The sequence below is a fragment of the Thunnus albacares genome, chromosome 23 (genome assembly GCF_914725855.1).
Source record: "Thunnus albacares chromosome 23, fThuAlb1.1, whole genome shotgun sequence".
NCBI lineage: Eukaryota > Metazoa > Chordata > Actinopteri > Scombriformes > Scombridae > Thunnus > Thunnus albacares.
The window spans coordinates 4,725,247-4,742,619 of NC_058128.1; the positions used below are offsets into that span (position 1 = coordinate 4,725,247).

Consider the following 17,373-nt stretch of genomic DNA (forward strand, 5'->3'; position numbering starts at 1 on the left):
AAAAACATTAGAATTGAAGTTTTGGGGAAAAGCAAACCAAATAAAATAGTTAATAAATTGTCCAACATGAGAATGGAGGCACAAAAATACTCTTTATAAATGAAAATATAATGAAATATGTAATGATAGACATGAAAAAAATCATGAATTTAACTAGTATATGCAATATGTGTATTATACAAACAGGCAAATAGCCAAGACTGGATTACTAACTAGGTAATAAACTGATAATCGTCGTTATAATCTGAACGACTCCTGCATTTGTACCTGTAATCTTGAGTCTCTGTGTACAAATCTGCTTTCAATACTTCTAATATTTCACTTGATATCACGCTTACATGCTGCATATTCCTTAATAAATTTGCATAGAAGTAGCTGGTAATTTGGCCCTGCATATACATACAGTAGCTATATAATGTATGCATACTGTGCGATGTTTGAAAATTAGCAATCTTCCCACATTCCACACATAGCTTCTATTCATAATTATTTCTAATTCCTATTCCTACTTCTTTGTTTTAATTGCTCTATTAATTAATTAATTTAATTGGCTTTTACTTTGAAGGGTATCACCGGAAGCTTGTGGTTGTACCCTGTGTAATTTGACAGCTCTGACAGAGACAGGCAGCTGAGTGCGGAGCAGCTGAGGGTCTTGTGAGGCTAAAAATAATCAACTTTTTACTCTCCAGCTCTCACTATATGTTTTTTCTTTTCTGTCTTCTTCTTCTCATTTCTGTCTCTTTTTTATCACTTATAAACCTCCAGCTATCAGGAATGAAACTGTGTCAATAAGGATTATATTTATTTCTGCGAGGTAAGAGCACTTTGGTGTTTTTATTTAGTGAGTCTTTCTCATTAAACCAGCTTCACTTTATGACTCAACTTAAGTTACTGGTGTTTAAATTAAGGCATGGTTTGATTTGACAGATGGAGGTGCTGGTTTTATTAGAAGCTGAAGGTTAATCTACCTGTTTCTTAGCTAGATTTGATTTTTTACTTGATATTTTAACACTTTATTTAAAGTGTCAACTGTCCAGACTAACTGACATGTCCATTTGGGACCAATTTACATATTCAGTGTCCATAAATGTAAACTTTCATTATGCTCTTTCGCTGTTAAAGGTGCATTCATATGGGGAAAAAACTGTATACACAGAAAACGTGAAGTGATATTACTTAAAAAGTGGCGGTAAATATGTAATTTTGTGGTGAGCGGCACTTGTGGTCAGCCTCATTTCTGGCTGTTATCCAATTAGGACACGGTTTCATGGCAGAGAAAGAAAGTATTAAAATATCTTAAAACTTTCTGTGGCTTAATAAATTTCTCTTCTGTGTGCAGTAAGTTCGCTATGTCCCAAACAGAAAATTTCTTATCAGAAATACTCAAAAATTTAAGTTTTGTCTCTGTTCCCCAAACAAATATGGCCGCCAGATTAAGGTCGCCATATTTGTTTGGGTTTAGAATGGAGACCTAGCTTGTAAAAAAACATGAAATTCAACCTCATTGTAAGCCAGTAGGAAAGATTTGTCAACAAATGGGGTATAACTACAGTAAAAATTCACACTTTTTCTACTTTTGTAATTCAACATCTTTCAAGTAGGTCAGCAAGTGATAGTAATAAATATATATAGCAATATCACATTTTAGTCATTGTAACATGATTTTTTACATTGTTTTATTATATGTTGCTTATTATCTTATGATTGTATTGTGCTGCTACAACAAGTGAAACATTATTAGCAGTGAACGTATGACTTCTGAATGTTGATGCCAATAACAAGCCGATATGGCATATATGACATATTCATGTTGACTAAAGAACACAATAGTGATCTACATAACTGAAATAATTTTAGATTGTAGTCTGAAAAAATAATCATTTTTAGATTTTATTACAACATAAATTATTAACAATTTCTTAATTAGCTCGAAGATAGTAAAACTAAACTACAAAATGACACTGTTAGCTGGTTCAGAGCTGCAACTAACCGTTATTTTCATTATTGATTAATCTGTCGATTATTTTCTTAATTAATCTATTAGTTGTTTGGTCTGTAAAATATCAAAAAATGTCAATCAGTGTTTCCCAAAGCTCAAGATGATGTCCTCAAATGACTTGTTTTGTCCACAACCCAAAGATATTCAGTTTACTCTCATAGAGAACTAAAGAAACCAGAAAATATTCACATTTAAAAAGCAGGAACCAGAGAATTTGGACTTAAAAAATTGACTTCAAATGATTAATCAGTTATCAAAATAGGTGGTGATTAATTTAATAGTCGGCAACTAATCGGTTGCAGCTCTAGTCTGGTTAATATTCTCCCTGCATGCTGGTGTCTGTGCTCAGCCCAGGATGGTTTTGTGGACACCACTCTGAATAATTTTGTTGATGATGTTAGAAAATATAGAGTGGAGGGGGGTGTGCGTTACAAAAAATGTGGAGCTGTGTACCACTAGCACTCTATAAAGCTAGCTAAAGTTAGCTCTAAACTCTAGAAAGTTAACCTGAGTCTCCTTACGACAACTTTAAATGACTTTTAATGTGTTAACACCTCCGAGATGTTGATGTTCATCGTTAAACCAACACTTCCATTCAACTGACATAAATAAACCATAAGCCAGGGGTCCTGTAGCTGGCTGGGTAATACCAATGAAATAGCTCTCATGTCTGACTTTGGCCCTGCATCTGTGTTTCTGTGTGAGTGTGTGTGTGTGTGTGTGTGTGCGCTTCAGTGTGTGACATGCCACAAAAATGTCTGACCTCCACTCCTCCAAAAGCTCAAGCTGAAGCACTGCTGCGGACACAGATGGCTAACTGTTTAAGGATCATGGAAAACACAACACTGGGCATCGTATATCAACCGTAAAGTTTAACTTGTTTGGTTTTTTTTTTGTCACAGATTGACTCGAGGCTTACGTGGAGCAGTTGGGTGGTGGCATGGCCTTGTCGTTTTGCGGCAACGACCTGAATATCAATGCCTACAGCGTGGAGCAGGGCGTGCTGAACAATGGCTGCTTCGTGGACGCTCTCAACCTGGTTCCTCATGTCTTCCTGCTCTTCATCACCTTCCCCATCCTCTTCATTGGTAGGTGATGTACAATGACATACATACACATGCTTATACCTCTGCTGCATTAATTGATTGATTGATTAACTGATGGTAAAAACAATCCTCAGTAGCTCCAGCTCTTAAATCACATCCTCCTTCAAAAAAACACAGTCTGGCAAAAAAGTTGAACCTGCAACAAATCATACAGGGAGACACTGTGTTACATTAATACAAGTGCACATTTCTGTTGGATTGCTTTGTAACGTGAACGCCGTAAATTGCAAAGAAAGATTGGTTGTAAAAGCTTGTCACAGAGTAATATAATCCACTCCACTGTGTAGTGTTTTGGTGTCTGAAAAGTCTTAAAATTCACAGATGTGTTACTCAGAACTGGACTTCCTGGATTGTTTTTCATGACTCACTGTTAACAAGAAACTTATCTCTACGTGTGCAGGCCCCTGCATTGAGTTAATGTAGCGCTGTTCTCGTCTGAATGCCCCGCTTACTGCTCGCTGGGTAAGAGCCAACCAACGACCATTTCCTTTTAGATAAGGACATCTCCTGACCGCTCCATCCAACCCCTCAACCTCATGGGCCTCGGTAGTAAGAGGCAGTCTCTCCATGTCTCAGTTGTCCAATTCTTTTAGCCTCGCTAGCTGAGTTGGAGAATGACATATCTCCACTTTCTATATTTGACATTTCCAACACAAAGGCCACGTCATTAGCAGGAAAGCATTCAAACCATTGCCTCACCTTCGCTCTGAGGTGGCATTACACTTCCCAAAAACAAGCATCTTTGGACTTTATCTCCTTCATTTTTGGGGAAAAAAGCTTGACACACAGCTACAAAAATACGTCCTACGTAGGCTGTACTCCACTCTCTCCATTCTGGTCCGTATCAAACGAAAAGCCAGGACCAGGAAGATCTTGCCGTGTATCGCGGAGGACGTCCCGATGATCATTATTGAACAGGCTCCTTTCAGTGTTGAAACGTATCTTTCTGCTCACACTGTGATCGATCAGGAACAAATGATGAAAATGTCAAGAAAAACTTCCAAACTTCATCATCACTTTAAGAGATTAGTACTGACCCTTTGAGTGTATATGGATATATTGATGATATTGATTCTTATTAAAGATAGCTCACATTAAATACTTTTTATCTGCTGATTGTGACTGATGCACAACTCAGTGTTTAGTATCATCCCTGTCTTGACTTTATCTAGTAAAGAGGCTTATCATGAAGCTAAATCTGCAGTAACTTTGATTAAAAACCAAGTATTAACCTTGTTTGGGAGGTAAGTTGTTAGTGGACACACCTACATAATGATGACGTATTTATTCCCAAATACTGTCAATCTGTTTATCGGCCACTTGTTTGAAAAAAAAAAAATTCAACTGTTGAAACTATTTTGGAAGAGCAAAATGCAAAAATAAACATTTTTCATGTGTAAATATTTAGAAATGTTGTATATCTTTTGGAACAGACCTACTGTATCTAAGAAGGTTTCTGTGCTTCTGCAGAAAAAAAAAAAAAGTCAGAAGTGGTCCAGTCTGTGTGTATATATTCTGACAGATGTTCAAGTGTTTCCTGCTTAAGCCTCTTAAAGTTTCACCTTTTCTGTTGGACTGTCTCGGATATCGGAGCTGCTGGCAGGACAGAACTAATCCAGAGAGGATTATTGGAGCAGAGAACTGACTGAACGACTTGGAAAAAAATATCTTAATTGCGATTATTTTGACTGATATTACAATCGCGATATGATTTGCGATATTAGAGGGAACATCACATTGTTCTCATTTTCATTGAAAAACATATTTAAATGATTATGTTGTGATTTCTGCACCAAACAAAGATGTTTTCTTAAGTCTGTAGAATATGATGTGTAGCCCAGAACGTCTCTGCGTGACAATATTCAATTTAAAATAGTATTTTGACCTCTTGCGACTTAAAAATTGCAGTACGCCATAATGCGATTTCAAAAAAATGCGGATTCATTGTTGAGCTCTAGAGCAGAGTGAGACAGATGGTTTGATCTTTGTTTTGTACATATTGTATTGTGTTTAATATGGGGGATTATGGAGTGCCTGTTGAATTAATGTGTTTTTTTTCTGTTTATATGTGCTGCTGTTTGTTAGTCCTGTGATAGATTAGTGACCTGTGACCTCAGCGTACGCTGGAATAGACTCCAGTTCCCATGTGAACCTGGATAGGATGGTTGAAAATGGTTGAAAATGGATGAAAATGGATGAAAATGGATGAAAATGGATGGATATGTGGATGAAAGGAGTTAGCATTATAGATAAAATCCTCTATCACAATATTTTATCATTTTATATCAAGATTTCAGTACATAATGTGAAATAGTTAGAAAATCTACTGGATTTTTTTACAGTGAAAATTTAAAAAAAAAATTTTGGGGGCTAAAACAGCAAATTAAATACCTGATAAATACAAAAACTTCATCACATTGATGCAGAAAATCGTACTAAAATCCAATATAAGCATGAAAGTGCTCGTCACAAATGTATACAGTCTCATGCTTTATATAGTCGTATTGATCAATGGATCTATTAAGGAGGATGAAATATTTTATTTGCATGTTTTGTTATAATTAGGATCGGGTTCAGATCACAAATTCTGTTTTGGATCTGGTTCCAGGTTGATAAAATACTGCTCTTTTTTCATTAGCAGAGAACAATGTACAAAAAATTAAGATAACAGCAGCAGGATTCTCATTTTTAGCTTGAACCGACCGTTGCCGTTGATTGAAATGAAAAATGTTGCCCAGATGACAGTATGTCAGCTGTAGCTTCTGTCCTTCAGGGTAATGTCTGGAAATATCTGTACTAAACTTTGCCAAAGATAGTGAGTCATAATGACAAGTTTTCTCCAGTGTAACCATCCAGTTCCGTCACTTCACGTCAGTTTCATCATTCAATTTTCCAGTTAAACTTTAAGGCATGTCTCATGAGAGTTCTGACCTCACGTCTTCCAGTATCTGAAGAAAATAGCTTTCGAAGAATAAGGTGTGCCAAACTAATAAGGCTACAGCTGTTATTTGAATGTGTTAGAGACATATTTAATCATTTATATGCTGCTCATTTGAGATTGAAGCTACATGTTGTAGATCTCAGTTGAATCTTTGAGTTTTGTTGTGTACGTCTTTATTTACAAAATGTTAAAAGCTGAAAGTAAATGGATCTGATAAGGGATTTGTAAAGATGTAGATATAAAAAAACCAAATTCAATACTTGCTTCAGGTCTGATAAATGCTATTTATCGACCAAAAATTAATAGCAAATAGAAATATTAGATTAGTAGTGAATGATGAAGATTCATCACTGTAATCTGTTACTCCAGCATCCCTCCATGTCGCCAGCAGAGCAGATGTGTCAGTGATATTAACTCTCTCTCATGGACACACACATACACACACACACACACACTTTAAGGCAGTTTGTTGTCACCAGTGTGAACGTTAAGCAGCTTTGAAGTGTTGGAAGTGTAGTTAAGACGGGATTAGACTGCAGGATCTGAACTGTTGCAGGAACTAAACAGTTAACAAAAATGCAACAAAAACCAGTCAAATAGAATATAAACATGTTCACTGGAATATTGTGTGATTTTGATAGCTGGTATTTATTTAGTCTGTGATAATGAGAAAATGCTTCCTTCCTTCTTGCACTTTGTGCTCCCACAAAGAAAGAGAGAATGAGATGGCAGAAAGGCAGGAATGGAGGAAAGAAAGAAGGAGAGATGAATGGAAAAATGAAAGAGGAAAGGAACTAATACACAGGAAAAGAAAGGAATGAATCATGTTAATTATTTGGTTTAGTTTGGTGCTTTGGTAACTCTGCTGTTGCATCACTTAGAGAGAACAACTTGTGTTGATGTGGTTAGTTATCTGGTTTGTTTGTGTGTGTGTATACAGTAGATTATGGGAATGGTTCTGACCAGAAGCCCTCAGCGTGCTCCCAGAGGACTCACTAATTGATGCTTCCTGGTTCTAGTTTTTTATGGTCTCTGTCCCCTGAGCCTCTAAAATGGCTCCGGTCCATTTAGTTAAAAGCAGAAACAAACCTAATAAAAAACACTATCAGCTGAAATAAAGTCCCGCGACGCTGCGCTCCCATAGCGTCACCCTGTTTTACCATTAAACTAATGTTAGACAGAGTATTTTAGAATTGTAGGTTTCAAGAATCAAGCTGAAATTACTTTATTTGTTGTAATATTATATAATTGATCAGTATGTGTGGCTGTTGATTCTAATGCAACACATTAGATTCCTCTCATGCCTGAATATGTATTATTGATATCATAATTAGTGGCTGTTTATCAAAGAGCTTTAGTGTCCCATTAAAAGTTATCTATGAAGCTTTTCCACCATGTCAAAAGTCTGAATATGTGCGTTTGTTGGCCAGAAAATAACAATCTTACCACTGCTTTTGCATTGTTTTGCCCATGTTTTTTTATGTATTTTATGTTAATGGAGATAATCTAAGCACAAACGTCAATTTATCAGTAAGTGGACCTTTTTGCTTAGATTATCTCCATCAAATATTACGCTCAATGTTATGGATTATATAGAGTATCTGAAGCTGTTTTATTTGTGCCTGCAAGTTGATTTCACACTGTGGGTGGATGTTAAACCAATGGCTCCCTGACGAATAAGAAAAGATTTAAATACTACGGCATCATTTGGAAGGTATATGTGAATTGTAGTAAAACAAGCGAAAATATCAGTAGTTTTTTAATTCCCACATTGGTCGTAACCTAGTTTACAAACCAGTTGTTGTACTATAAAGTCTTTTAGTTGGTTTCCCTTCATTCAGACTGTGTTTTTCAGAAGTATCTGTCTGTTTGTCTTTCTGTCTGTCTCTCAGGTTGGGGCAGTCAGAGCTCCAAGGTTCAGATCCATCATAACACATGGCTTCATTTCCCCGGACACAACCTGAGATGGATCCTCACCTTCTCACTGCTCTTCGTCCACGTCTGCGAGTTCGCAGAGGGCATCGTCTCCAACAAGTGAGACCTCGGAAAGATGTTTTTATCAAATATGTTACCACAAGTTATACAAATAATGTCTATGAAATGTGACAGAAAGTAGTAAATCAGCTCCTTTGTTGTAATTCATCAGTATATTATATCACTGTCATTTGTTTTTGCATCTTGCTGTAGGATGATGCAGACCAACCACCTCCATCTCTTCATGCCGGCATTCATGGGCTTCATTGCTGCTACGACTTCAGTAGTTTACTACCACAACATAGAGACATCCAACTTCCCTAAACTGCTACTCGGTAAGTTTTAACGCTTGAAAAAGTCAAATTTGAGATTGCTCTGTCCATAGCTGGAGCCAGTTGCTCCTCCATCTTTTTTTTAACCTTTAAATCTAATATCCTAATAAAATTGGCTCAGTACGCAATTCCCAATCTTAAATCTATAGTTAAAACTATGACACTCATAGCTTTTTATAGCCTCTAGGGATGGCAGGGTAGGTCAGTCTGGTGGCCCACCACTTATGTCTAGATGGAGATATCTCAACAACTATTGGATGGATTGCCATGAAGTTTTGTACAGATATTCATGGTCCCCAGAGGAGAAATCCTACTGATGATGGTAATTCCCCTGACATTTCCTCTAGCGCCACCATGAGGTTGATATTTGTGGTTTAGTGTGAAATATCAACAACTGTTGGATGGCTTACCATGCAATTTGGTACCAACATTCATGGTCTTTGTCTTGTCCCGTCATCAGGTCAAGATTTCAGTTCAATCAGGAACACTCTTGTCATAGATTAAAGCATTTGTTGCAACAAATGGACACTGATGGCTCTGCTCGTAGATGCTCCCTGGATTAGACAAGCAGCATGCTAAGCTAAACCAGGGAGCGGGTCCAAAGCAAGACATTTGAATTCCGGACTACCTTGAGCCATGATAAGAGCCTTAACCAAGAAAAGTTTTGTCCAATATTTTGGGTTTATCTATCTAACAGTCTGTTTTTCTTGACAATGAGTATTACAGCCTCACAGAGCTGCTAGCATGGCTGTAGACTCTAGTTTCTTGTTGTAGGACAGTGCAGCAACAGTTCTCCTAAACATACAGACGAGACAACCAAAGAGTTTTTTTTATAGCCAAACAGTGGCATTTTAACTGGCCAGGTCAGTCACTTGACCTCAGTCCAGCTGATCATGTCTTCCGCCTGCTGATCAGACCAGACTGGAGCAAGCAGGAAATGAAAGTGGATAAGGTCAGGGGTCAACAAATGTTAAATGGAATGGTTTTATTGAACTTTATATTATCTTGTCCAACTACTTTCTGTCCTCAAATCCTCCAACTTTAGCTGAAAGTCGCTGAAATCTGAAAGCACTTTAACCTCATAGTCATGGTTTTATTTCAAATGCAGCGTGCTGAAGAACAGAGACTAAAACTTTCTCTTTCCTCCCAGTACTTTTCATCTACTGGGTGTTGGCATTCATCACTAAGTCCATCAAGTTGTGGAAGTTTGCAGAGTACAGCGTCGGACTGCAACACCTGAGGTTCTGCATCACAGCCCTGTTAGTGATCCTGTACGGACTGCTGATGGCCGTGGAGATAAACGTCATAAGAGTCAGGGTGAGTCATCCTGTTTCATCCTACTTAACATAATTTTTATGTGTTTTAATAATTATCTTGAACTCTCTCTGCCATTTTTAATTGCAAACCTCTTGGTATTTGTTTTATTTGGGATTTTTGGTGCTTATTATTATCAATGTCATCTAATTTTTCTGTTTTTTGTTCCTTTTTGCGTAGCATTAACTGTATTTTTATGCTATTATAGTAACTTGTCTGTCTTGTCTTTTCTTACTTAGATTAATTTTGTCCTTTTCTCTCCCTGTAGAAATATGTATTCTTTGCCAACCCTCAGAAGGTGAAGCCGCCAGAGGATCTTCAGGATCTGGGTGTTCGTTTCCTGCAGCCGTTTGTCAACCTGCTGTCCAAGGTAGACGTGAATTTTGTGTATTTTCAATAAAATGCACTGATAATTGCAATCTACATGAGAAATCAGAGTCCCACACTTCTGAGACAAAAATATCAAACTGGAAAACATCATGTATATACAAAAATATTTTAGTTTTTTGGGGTTTTTTTTGGTGATTATACATTGCAGTATGTACAATACAGAAGAAATATGACACTCACTTTCTACTTTTCCCAAATTACAGACACCACTCAGTTCTTTTCCTATATAGTTTTGAATCTGCCAATCTCAGTAGCTTGAGGAAGAATATGAGTTGTTAATTGTGCAAGAAAAAATCTTTGGCTTCTGCATTAGTGTGATGCATGCGTGTAATATGCATGTATTATACAGTATGTTGAGGTGAAAAATGCTTCAAAGGCTTTTGCCACCTTTTCATAGGCAACATACTGGTGGATGAATCCTCTCATCATCGGAGCCCATAAGAGGCCCATAGAGCTGAAGAAGATTGGCAAGCTGCCAATCGCTATGAGAGCTCTCACCAACTACTTACGGCTCAAAGATGCGTACGAGGACCAGAGAGTGAGTAAAGTGGAGGCCTTGCCCTAATTTGATAATGAAGCAATGTTCCAGCTGTATGTTTTTACATTCAACTTGGGTTCTCCTGCTATTTACGATATCAGAAGTAGACAAACTTCCCTAATTTCACCCCTTTTATGTCTCTGTTTTCTCATTTCTCACTCCATGCAGACAGCTGAGGACCCGGATCGTTCCCCTTCTATCTGGCGCTCAATGTACCGAGCGTTTGGTCGTCCCATCCTGCTCAGCAGCACTTTCCGCTATCTGGCTGACCTGCTGGGCTTCGCTGGACCTCTCTGCATCTCTGGCATCGTAAAGTACCTGAATACTGACAATGAAGTCCCTGCGACAGACAAGTCAAAGGTGGGTGAGCCAGAGAGAGGAGTTTGTACCCGATGGGCCTCAATTTTGGCTTCAAAACTTCAAAATTAAATAAAGAAGATGAAGGGAAACTGCCCATATGATGTAAGAATATTAATATATGCTTACATCATATGGGCAGTCACTAGATATAAGATTCCTGCTACAAAAATATTTGTTTAGACCGATATATCAAGTTGATGTTGGCCCTGTATCAGCCAGAAGAGGAAAATTCATGTAGTTAAAAGTTGTAACCAGTCACATCATTGAACTCAGGGACTTTCGGGTATGAATTACTCATTTATGTGCACAAATTATTACAACTACTGATCCAAATATCTTTAAATTAGGAAATTGGAACTTTCAGATAAATATGTAAATAATTTCCAGTCATGATTGTCACTTAGATGTTGTTGAACACACTATTTACACATCGTAGAAGGTTAGAACTGAACTGCAAACACATTGGTGGATATAACTCGGCTATAAAGGGATTTTGAGCGAAATGACTTGACTTTGACTTGGCGACAGGTTGAGAAATGGACCCAGCGCTAAAAGAGAGTCACATTTGAAAAGCCAGTAACGAACACAGACTGTGAGTGAGACGACTGAGTGTGAAAAGATGGACGTCATTCATTTTCCCACTAGAGAAATCACTTCGGAAACCTAAACCCATATGTGGGCACAACTGATGTTACTAAAGCCGTCGATGGGAACAACGTCTCGTCCGAGTGTTTACATAAGATCATTTTGTTAGAGGTTAAGTGCAAATTAACGCAACACTGTGACTCGTCCCCAAACACAAATTGTGTCTCTGCCTGTCAGTGGTGTTGGGTGGTCCAGCCAGCCAATGAATGACTCACTGTCAGCGTGATGTCACCGAGGCGTTGGTCCCAGTCATCATGTCACCCCCAGTGTGTGTGTGTGAGTGTGAACTATGCTGTGTCTGACGTGATAATATGTCTGTAATGTCATAATACGCCGGTGCTGAAATGACATTTCACACAAACACACACACACACACACACACACACATGTTTGTACTTGTATACTTGTGAGGACCCTCGTCGATTGAATGTATTCTCTAACCTTAACATCACAACTACATGACCAACAACAACCCTTACTGTAAAAACACTAAAACCATGTCTTAACCCAATTTGAACAAGTAAAGAACGGCCAAAATGTTCCTTATTTTCAAAATATAAAACAGAAAATGATTATCACAAAAGTAGAAGTACACACACACACACACACACACACACACACACATACAGAAACTGGTAGACAATAACATTAGAAGTACTCAACATAAATGCAGGATGCTACATGGTTTTCTGCAACCCTGCAAATGTTCATGTTAGCTTACTATAATGGTCCATGGCACAAATGCTAATGGTCTCACTTATGTTGCTGAAACTACTTTAATTTTATAAACATATAAATTAAGTTATTAAGTGTTTGCAACACACTAAACAAACAGTATAAGTTGCTAAGTCAATTATTGTCAATTATTGTTTGTATTGTTTTCAGCATGTAGCTGTCAAATTGTAAAACGTTGAATTAGAACCAGTATTTTAATTGTTTTTTTGTTTTCTTTTGGTTAATTGATTTATTGTTTAATCAGAAAATAGTCATAAATAGCCGCCACTATTTCTCAGAGTCCAAGATTAAGTCTTCAAATTGCTTGTTTTGTCTGATCATGAGTCTAAAACCTAAAGATATTTGATCTACAAAGATGTTAGACAAGAGAGAAGCAGCAAAGCATTACCTTTGAGAAGCAACTTTATGATGCTTTTGATTACTTAAATTACTTAAATGATTAATTGACTATCAAGGTTTTGCTTAAATAGTCTTATTCTTTATCTTAACAGTTCTTTTCTATATCTTACTTTTCCACCAATAAGCATAATTTAAATTTCTTCAGTTTCCCTGAACAGGATCAACACAGTTTATCTTATTTTAGGATCTCCATCATAAAGCAATATCAGCTGTAACGATAACAAACTATAAATATTACAAAACAGTAATATCTGCTCATGACAGCCCCAACAAAGAAGGTGTTGTAGACGGAGAGAGAACACAGACATTTTTACAGACAGTCCATTTGGCGAAGGAAGAGACAAAGGCAAAGCTGATCACAGACATCGACTCCTCGTAAATCCGTGCCAGTCTCCTCCGAAGGTCGTAACACAGGAAAGAGCCACTGTGAGAGGCAGAACAGATGCTTTTGTAATGACAATTTATTTTCATTCAGTCCCATTTGGCTGGATGTTGTTATAGTCGATGTTGAATGTGAGCTGTTGTCGGTTCCGTGCCTGCCTGTTAAAGTGGGTATAATGGGCAGCAGAGATAGAGAGCAGAGCAGAGCTGCATTTCTGAGTGACATGGAAAATTCCCCACTCACTTCACACTCACTGGCTCAGTTTAATACTGAGGGAAGGCCTGCTGAGCACCAGACGGAGCTTTCTGATACTACGGTGTGTGTGTGTGTGTTTTCATACACACGGTATGTGTGTGCTAGAAGTGCTCAACGTGGAAAAAATATAATAGTAAATGTAAATTAGCAGCAAATTAAATATGTGATAACTGGCTCAAAAATAAATTAAAATATTGCCATTAAATCAATATGAGATATAGTGCCAAGAACAAATGTATAAGAAGATACACACAGATACACAGCAGAGATAAACAAACATAAACTTATAGGTGTTATATACAGAGAAGTATGAATAATAGGTCAAACTGCTACTGTGAGTTATTAAGAGTTATTATTAAGAGGGAATGTAACAAATGCTGCAATAAATATTGTATATTTTCTATACATCTATACATGCGTCGGTTGTATAAAATGTTTCATTCATGCTTCACCATCACGTCATTGGTTCTCCTTCACTTGGCTACTAGCTGACTATCCAATCACATTCATACAGGTGTACACGGCAACTAACGATTATTTCAATTATCAATTAATCTGCTGATTATTTTCTCAATGAATCAATTCATTGTTTTGTCTATAAAATGTCAGATGCCTGTTATGTCTTGTTAATGTCTTGTTTTGTTGGATAAACAGTCCAAAATCTAAATAAATTCAGTTTATTATCACGTATGACACAGAAAAGCTTTAAATTCTCACATTTGAGAAGCTGCAACAAAACAACAAAATGATTAAAAAACATTATTTGATTATCAAAATAGTTAATAGCGATTAATCCTCTGATGATTAATCGTGTATTCATCGTCGCAGCTCTTCTCTGCTGAAGGTTTTTGGGTGTCGCCGACTTCATTAACGAATAGAACGCAGACAGAAACGAAACCAAAATACTTCAGCGACGAGAGTTTTCCTTCATTGTTGCTCACGTTGCAGCACGCCACTCTCAGGCTTCCGTACCTCTGCTCTCCACTCTCCAGATAGACAGATATTGAAGTCTTTCAAGAATTGATTAGCACTGCCAAAGTTGTCATTTCTTTAGTAAGTAAAACTAGACGAAAGTTATATTTTCATTTGAAGCTGAAAACAAAGAGTTGATGCACCAACTCTATGGATTCTGTTCATGGAAGAGAAAACAGATGTGACTCCGCTGATAATTCATTTTGAATTAGTTTGACTCAACTGTGAACAACTTTTAAACAAGACCTTTATGTCTTCTAATGTTTCTTCTTTGTGTGTGTGTTTTATTGAAGGAGACATATTTCGGCGTGTACTTCATGTCCTCCACCGAGCTGCTGCAGAACACTTCGGTCTTGGCTGTTCTGCTCTTCCTGGCTTTAGTCCTGCAGAGGACCTTCCTGCAGGCCTCCTACTACGTCACCATAGAAACAGGCATCAACCTGCGCGGAGCCCTGCTGGTGAGCATTGCATGGAAAATTAAGTTTACTGACATGCTGCTTTGAACACGTCTACGTGATTGATCTCCCGAATGCCTCAGAGACCGAGACTGCTCGCTGATAGAGGAGCTTCTGTTGTTCTCATACGAACGTCTCTCGTCCTGATTTAACAGAAAATCGATTGAAATGCTTAGAGAACAGACAGTTCAAGCCTGCACGGAGGGTTTTATAGCACATAAAATATGAAATAAAATATGTAAACTGATTTTTATGGTCTGTTTTGTACACAAACAGAAAGGCAATAAAAGAAAAAATCCCAGATGGTTTAAGTAAATGTTATCAAAACATTCAGTGCGTATTTCTGCATAATTAATTTGTATCATAAATTCCTTTTACGCAGTGGACAAAAGAGGCTCTGGCATTTAGACCATTAGACTATCTAACTTCAGGATGCTTCTACTACTGAATATATTCATGAAAACCTGCATGTAATGACTCTGCATTAGCGTCAGCTAGCGTCTCACTACGGATATATCTCAATCAAACAAAGATACGATTATATTAAAAATCAAATAGTACTTTTTGACTGAAATGTTACAGAATATCTGAATCTATCAAGTACTGTAAGTTGGTACCAAACGGTCAGATGTATGCTCTTCTTTACTGATTCTTTTCTAAATTTAAGTTATAATTTCGCCAATTTTAGACTTTTTATTGAGGCAATTTATTTAGTTTTTGCGCAGTTTATAAAAATATTTTGATATTTCTTGTCCCGTATCAAGTATTATATTGTATTCATGTTTTCTTTTTAATTAACCAGGCGATGATTTACAACAAAATCCTGCGTCTGTCCACCTCCAACATGTCTATGGGGGAGATGACACTGGGACAGATCAACAACCTGGTTGCCATAGAGACCAACCAGCTCATGTGGTTCCTCTTTCTCTGCCCCAACCTGTGGGCCATGCCCGTACAGGTAGGAAAAAAACTCCCATAAATATCTGTCCATCCTGTATAATACATAGTAATGGTGATTTTTTTTAAATTTTTCATTCCTCTTCTTCTTTGCAGATTGTGATGGGAGTGATTCTGCTCTACTATTTATTAGGCTCGAGCGCTTTAGTTGGAGCGTCTGTCATAGTTCTTCTGGCTCCAGTCCAATACCGCATAGCAACGAAGCTGGCAGACACACAGAAAAGCACACTAGTAAGCAGCAGCATGCTTATATAATTGTTTTGTTTTTGGAGTAAAGCACATGGCCAGAAGAAGTGAACTTGATGCGTATGAGATGTGATATATCAACAGAGTCGTCTCTTGTAGGAACACTCCACCGATCGTCTGAAAAAGACCACGGAGATCTTGAAGGGGATAAAGTTACTAAAGCTTTACGCCTGGGAGAATATCTTCTGTGACAGCGTGGAGGAGACCAGAGGCAAAGAGCTCACCAGCCTTAAGACGTTCGCTTTCTATACATCGATGTCAAGTAAGATGAAAAACGTGTCCATGACCTCGGTTTTATTCGTGTTAATTTGTGCGTGATTGCAGGAAACGACCCGCTCGTTGTTTATCCAAGTTGATAAAAAAGAAAAAGTGAAAGACATGACTGGTTTTGGTTTGCACATTACACAATTCTCCTCTCATGTGCATGAAATACTCTGCATATGTTCAGTATCAACACAACACCAGCCTTAATGTTTGATTATTTTATGTAGGAAATGAGCGATCGTTCATATCATGACGGCAGGATTTGGCAGAAAGATAAATCTGCTGTTGGCTCGCTTTCTCTCACGATCGCAATATCACATTCTCATAATATTGTACTTTATCTTTCAACTCATATGACTCTTTCCTGCTTGCAGTTTTCATGAACGCTGCTATCCCCATCGCGGCCGTACTTTCGGTAAGACAGTTTTGATGTATGTGATGCATTGTGTGTGTGTGTGTGTGTGTGTATAATCAGGTGATGAAATGCAAAAATGTTTTTTCCCTTGTAGACATTTGTGACGCATCACTTCATCAATAAAAGTGGTCCGAGTCCTTCGGAGGCTTTTGCTGCTCTGGCTTTGTTCCACATCCTGGTCACACCTCTGTTCCTGCTCTCTACTGTCGTCAGATTCGCCGTCAAGGCTTTAGTCAGGTGAGTCTGTGTGTGATTATGGAAGTTTTCAAGGTGAAAAGGTTGAAAAAAAAACCTCCCCAGTGCTTGCTTTTCTTCTTTGTTAGCTCATAAAATGATTGGCAGGTTTGCTCTTTCGCTGTCCTCGGTGGCAGCATGAGTCATCAATAATTAAAATGTTTGATAGAAGGTAGTTTTCTCTGTACAGAGCACCTTCTAAGATATTCTGGACACAGTTTTGGATTTAGCTCAGTATACAGAAACAGTATACACACACAAGTTTATGCCAGAATTCGATTTGGGGCCACTAGTGTCAACCAATAGTATCAAATAGAGGTTGGATGGTGGAAAATCTATCCCACTAAAGCCATTGTGGCCAGGAAATGTTTTTTATAGCCTTTGTATAAAATATGTGTGTATGAAAATGAAGCGAGGAACAAGGCAAGACTTCAGATAAGATGACTGCACTGATACTGCA

The 17,373-nt window shown here is 37.7% G+C and overlaps 1 protein-coding gene across 8 annotated transcripts in view; it reads left to right on the top strand.

Moving 5' to 3' along the window:
* The window catches only part of abcc9 (ATP-binding cassette, sub-family C (CFTR/MRP), member 9), an 81,664-nt gene that overhangs the window by 1,778 nt on the left and 62,513 nt on the right, over nucleotides 1-17,373 (top strand). For 4 of the 8 annotated variants that reach the window (XR_006400465.1, XM_044342922.1, XM_044342926.1 and 1 more), the window contains exons 2-14: nucleotides 2,902-3,087; nucleotides 7,939-8,080; nucleotides 8,231-8,355; nucleotides 9,503-9,669; nucleotides 9,935-10,036; nucleotides 10,454-10,594; nucleotides 10,763-10,954; nucleotides 14,636-14,800; nucleotides 15,600-15,755; nucleotides 15,851-15,985; nucleotides 16,100-16,262; nucleotides 16,639-16,679; nucleotides 16,774-16,916. Coding sequence is in view for 5 of the 8 variants with exons in the window: in XM_044342922.1 (XP_044198857.1) it covers nucleotides 2,940-3,087; nucleotides 7,939-8,080; nucleotides 8,231-8,355; nucleotides 9,503-9,669; nucleotides 9,935-10,036; nucleotides 10,454-10,594; nucleotides 10,763-10,954; nucleotides 14,636-14,800; nucleotides 15,600-15,755; nucleotides 15,851-15,985; nucleotides 16,100-16,262; nucleotides 16,639-16,679; nucleotides 16,774-16,916 (1,820 nt within the window). In the remaining 3 variants the exon portion in view is untranslated. Of the gene's footprint in view, nucleotides 1-615; nucleotides 815-2,901; nucleotides 3,088-7,938; nucleotides 8,081-8,230; nucleotides 8,356-9,502; nucleotides 9,670-9,934; nucleotides 10,037-10,453; nucleotides 10,595-10,762; nucleotides 10,955-14,635; nucleotides 14,801-15,599; nucleotides 15,756-15,850; nucleotides 15,986-16,099; nucleotides 16,263-16,638; nucleotides 16,680-16,773; nucleotides 16,917-17,373 lie in introns of those variants that run through there. The other 4 variants (XR_006400466.1, XR_006400467.1, XM_044342924.1 and 1 more) reach the window with 2 other exon arrangements.